Genomic DNA, 5003 nt, shown 5'->3' with positions numbered 1-5003 from the left:
AGCGGGAATTCACGGACTCCGCCACAGGGGACGCCGCCACCCTCGCTGCTCCACCACCTCCCACCATCGTGGTCGTCGGCATCGATCAGGCGGGATCTCTCTCTCTCACTCTATAAACGGGGAACGGGGAGAGGAGGAGGTCTGATAAGTGGGTGAGGTGTTCGGGCCGTTCGCTCCCAGACCGAGCCCGAACGTGTACACCAGAGTGGCGCGACAACAACCCGATGTCACGATTTATGCTGTGCGATCATACGGCGACTGGAGCGTTTACGGTGAGATGCTAGAAAACCAACGTTCGGGCGTTATCATTTTGGAAAAAAAGGGAAATCGACTAAAAAAACAATTAAATTAGTGAGAAATCAAACTCCTCTAAGATTCCTTTGGACAGGGCAAAGAAAATGCTTGCAGTACGAAAACGTCCAGAAGGGGAAAGGGATTTCCACCAGGGCGATTCGCGTCGTGTACCACCTGCCCCCATCTCCAAGGCGTCGCCCTCCCCTCCCCTCCCCTCCCACCCAGATCTCCCTCGGCTCGCCTCGACCCCAACACACGCGCGCCCGGCCCCCGTAATCGGAGGAGCGCGCGACGATGTCGACCACGGCGGTGGTGCCGGCCGGCGACGTGCCGGACCCGACGGTGCGGAACCTCCTGGAGCAGGACACCCTCAAGTGGGTCTTCGTCGGCGGCAAGGGCGGCGTCGGCAAGACCACCTGCAGCTCCATCGTCTCCATCCTCCTCGCCTCCGTCCGCCAGTCCGTGCTCGTCATCTCCACCGACCCCGCCCACAACCTCAGCGACGCCTTCCAGCAGCGCTTCACCAAGTTCCCCACCCTCGTCAAGGGCTTCTCCAACCTCTACGCCATGGTGATTTCATATCCCCTCTCCCTTCGCTTCCCCGCCGGTTCAACACGAATCCTCCCAATTCCTTGGTGTTTGCGTGGGTTGGATGGGATGGATAGACTGCCTGCCCGTGTCATGGCGTTTCGGTAGGACACTAGGACTGTGGGTTCATCACCGAATTACGGGAGGGGGGACTGGGATGAGATGGTAGTGTGGAAGAGGAGAGAGTGTGCCAGTAGAAATATTCTCACGTTACCCCTATTTCCTATGTGGGATACCACTAGCAGGCCTGACCACTAGAGCCGTACCCCTACCAGAGGGCCCTCGTGATGGTTGTTAAAACTGGAAATTTCCAATTCTGGTCTGGTCTGGGTTTTTGTTACTACTTGTGATATGTGGGTGGTTGTGTAGTGATGGAAGAACCTATATGCTCACCAACCTTTTGACGTAGAGATTCTATTTGTGCTTTAATAATATGGTGACAATTTCATCTTACATGTTCCTTGGAAGGTGGCAGCTGACGATAAGGTCTGTGACTAGTGGAAAAAAAAAATGCTGTTTAGAAATTTCCCTTTTATATGTTTTGCGGAGGACTCGGCTTTCAGTAGAAAGCAAGGTGGCTGACTTGTAGGAAAAAGAAATACTACCTCTGTTCCTAAATATAAGCTGTTTTTGCAGTTCAATATTACGGGAGGGGAAATAGAAAATAAGATGTCTGATTCATCGCAAAGAGGGCTTTCGTTTAGTGGAATCTTTATTACTGCATCAGTTGGTCATAACTTGTATGATCCATATTATATACTCCCTCTCTCTGAGAACATTTTGTTCCAAGCCTTTTTTACAACATATTCAGATTTATTGGATACACGATATAAAATATGCCCTACTCCAGTGATAATTTTCTTGTGCAGACTATTGCTGCCACTATGTCTTGGTATCTGGTCATGTGATTTTCTTCCATCTTTTAGTACCTTTGTTGTTTTATCATTTGGGTTGCCACTTTCATTAGTCCCACTCTTTCTGTAAATGAAAACTTTCACTCTTACTGGAAAAGGTGTTCTGGCTCATTGACTTCACTTTGATCCTTAATTTTCAGGAAATTGATCCCAAGGTAGAAAATGATGATTTCGGCAATGAAGGAATAGAAGGATTTATTTCAGAATTGACTAATGCAATTCCAGGAGTCGATGAAGCTATGAGTTTTGCTGAAATGCTGAAGTAATTATAGCTGCCAGTTTGGTGTTCACCTTTCTTCCCTTTGCAAGCAAAGTTTCTTTTTCAGCCTGCACCTCAATTTCCAGCAACTATCAGGGTCTAACTTTTGTTCTCTTGCTGCAGATTAGTTCAAACAATGGATTACTCTGTTGTAGTTTTTGATACTGCTCCTACAGGGCATACTTTACGGTTGCTGCAGTTTCCAGCAACACTGGAGAAGGGTCTAGAGAAAATGATGGACTTAAAGAATAGATTCGGTGGTATGATTAATCAGGTATTCTTTGTTCTTGATAAATTTCAACCTGGATACTATGATTGTTGTTGCATACTATCATTTATCAGTTCATTTCACCATGGCAGTACATTGTATAACTAACCAAAAAAAAAGCAGAGGAAGTCTGGTTTCAGTTCATTAGAGCATGAAGTACTAAGGTGCTGAGAAATTAATGGCAGCCTGAATAAAAGATGGCTTCTTAATTGTTTGATATGTTGAGTCTTACAAAGAAAAATATTGTGATGACTCCATGGCATTGTTCCACTGTTTGTATTGAAGTTTAATGGTAATATGCTGTTGATATGTACTAACATATGCAGTAGAAACTTGTAATTGGACTAACTGAGTTGGACACAACAATTATGACTGTCACAGGCCAGTCGACTTTTTGGTCTCGGTGATGATTTGAACGAGGATATGATGCTTGGGAGAATTGAAGGCATGAAGGACGTGATCGAGCAAGTGAACAGGCAATTTAAAGATCCAGTAAGACTACGAAACTTGAACCAAATAATTTTTGTCCATTAACAAGATAAGATGTTTATTATTTGACTTCAATGGCTGTTCTGTGCTGCCCCCTCAAGTTGGAATTGTAAAAGTATAGCTAGTTATTTTGTTGCTTTTGCTTTTTAGCGCTGATATTGTTTTGGAAATTTATACCAGATTTAATGTTTTGTGAACTGCTCTTGTTGCAACTGGGTGTGTGATCCTGGAGCATTAGGTATGCTTTAGAGGATGCATATTTTAAAAACTGTAAACCTCTTCTGAAAAATAAACACTCCAGGATGTTTATCCTGTTAACTCTGGTCTTAAATTGGAAGGCATTTATAGACCAGTAAATTGGGGACATGCCCAACTGCCACGAGGAGAATATGCTTACACAGCTATGCGCTACGTAAAAAAAAAAGTCGAGAACACAATGAAGAATGGGCCTGTACCACACAAATCTAATACGAGTAACAGTTAACTCCAGGTCTCCAGCATATATGAATTATGGTCTAGTTGACTTCACAATGATATATTAGTGCTCCTATGGGATTATCAAATTTAAATTTATTGTTAGAGGGTAGGTAGAACTGTTTCATTGTATGCTCGGAATCAACAGTTTGTATAGTTTACTGTGGTGTACAGAGCAATTGTAATCTGTAACTGCAGCTTTTGGTGCTTTGCAAAGCATGTGTATGCAACACATTATGTGTATAGTATATGAGGGTTGTACTGGGTTGACATAAAATTTTGAATCATGCTGGATTATCATATAATTTAACCATTGATTTATGTCTCTACATCATTGAAAGCATCTAATGTTAAAGATGTTACCGCGTTCTGACTTGTTTTTTGTTTGATTTTCTTCTCAGGACTTGACAACCTTTGTTTGTGTTTGTATTCCTGAATTCCTTTCATTGTATGAAACGGAGAGATTGGTGCAAGAGTTAGCGAAATTCGAGATCGATGCACACAATATCATAATCAATCAAGTTATTTTTGACGAGGAAGGTTGGTACATAAGATATACCATCTTGAGATTTTCTTGGAAATGAGAATATCATAAACACATATTGCGCAAGCAGAGAATCTTGTTCTCGTGAATTTTGGCTGAATAGGGACTAGTGATAAAACAAGAAGCCTTTAAAATACATTACACAACGATGACTTCACATAATGATACATTTTGAAAACCTTTTAAGTGCGTTTGTGCATTTCTATCTAACTTGTCTGTTATCACCTTGCAGCTGTTGAGTCGAAACTGCTAAGAGCGCGGGTAAAAATGCAACAGAAGTACGTCGATCAGTTCCATATGTTATATGACGACTTCAACATCACCAAGTTGCCCTTGCTCCCGGAGGAGGCAAGAAATCCAGCACTGAACATTTTCGAAGTCGTATTACTTACCAGTAGTTGAAGACAATTGGCTCGTTTTACTTTTCAGGTATGTGGTGTGCAAGCTCTGCAGAACTTCTCCAAGCACTTCCTGGCACCGTACAGAGCGTCGCTGAAAAGGGGCAGCGTGGAGGAGCTAGAAGAGAGAGTAGCCACACTGAAATCAGCGCTGCAAGAAGCCGAGTCGGAGCTAGATAGAGTTAGGAAAGGGAAGCAGGCAGCATGAGCCTTCTTCACCTGTCAGAAGTTGTTGCACTCGGCGGACACCAGTTATAGAGATTTTGTTTGTCCTGCATTCTCCGGTTGATTTCCTCCATTTCCTGTTTCCTCAGTCGAAAATTTTAGATTTGTTGTTATAGTCATGAGAAGAGAAGTGCACTGTAAGCACGTGATATATAGGTGTCTTTTTTTGCCCTCCTGTTAGCGCTGGTTGGGAAGGTTCTCCAGATTCCTGGCTACTGTTGTTTAGGAGTTGTTTTGGGTTGAGATGGGAATTGATTACCTAGAAACCCTTGTGCACTGCTGTAGTATCTCGTTAAACATAAGTTTGGAAAATCAATAAAGGATTGCTTAGAGCAGCAAGTTGACCATAGCATAGCATAAATGTCTCCATGGCAACAATGAACACTCTTGACAAACTGCAATGCTCAGCAACTTTTATACCGACGCTTATTGCTGATGGTGATGGTGACGCAGCATAGACGCAAAGAGGCATGCATGGTGTCTGCGCATATCTAGAATTGCTTTTAAGCATGTACTCCCTTTGTAAAGAAATATATAAGAGCAACTCTGA

At 43.2% G+C, this 5003-nt stretch overlaps 1 protein-coding gene across 1 annotated transcript; it reads left to right on the top strand.

Annotated features, from left to right (window-relative positions):
• Positions 1-425: 425 nt before the first annotated feature.
• Positions 426-4788, top strand: LOC123112759 (ATPase GET3A). The gene is made up of 7 exons (XM_044533840.1): positions 426-864; positions 1937-2058; positions 2179-2329; positions 2705-2815; positions 3688-3826; positions 4063-4178; positions 4260-4788. Exons 1-7 carry the CDS (start codon positions 589-591, stop codon positions 4434-4436), a joined length of 1092 nt encoding a protein of 363 aa, XP_044389775.1. The 5' UTR covers positions 426-588; the 3' UTR covers positions 4437-4788.
• The last annotated feature ends 215 nt before the right edge of the window (positions 4789-5003 follow it).

The sequence above is a fragment of the Triticum aestivum genome, chromosome 5B (genome assembly GCF_018294505.1).
Source record: "Triticum aestivum cultivar Chinese Spring chromosome 5B, IWGSC CS RefSeq v2.1, whole genome shotgun sequence".
Taxonomy (NCBI): Eukaryota; Viridiplantae; Streptophyta; class Magnoliopsida; order Poales; family Poaceae; genus Triticum; species Triticum aestivum.
The sequence above is the reverse complement of the archived record's forward strand: the minus strand, read 5'-3'. Positions and strand labels throughout refer to the sequence as shown.

Bases quoted from the DNA above. Each gene is read 5' to 3' on its own strand.
- LOC123112759 (XM_044533840.1), top strand. From the start codon at position 589: ATGTCGACCACGGCGGTGGTGCCGGCCGGCGACGTGCCGGACCCGACG. The intron at 2,059-2,178 runs GTAATTATAGCT...CTCTTGCTGCAG, and splicing joins AGTTTTGCTGAAATGCTGAA to ATTAGTTCAAACAATGGATT. The intron at 2,330-2,704 runs GTATTCTTTGTT...TGACTGTCACAG, and splicing joins TCGGTGGTATGATTAATCAG to GCCAGTCGACTTTTTGGTCT.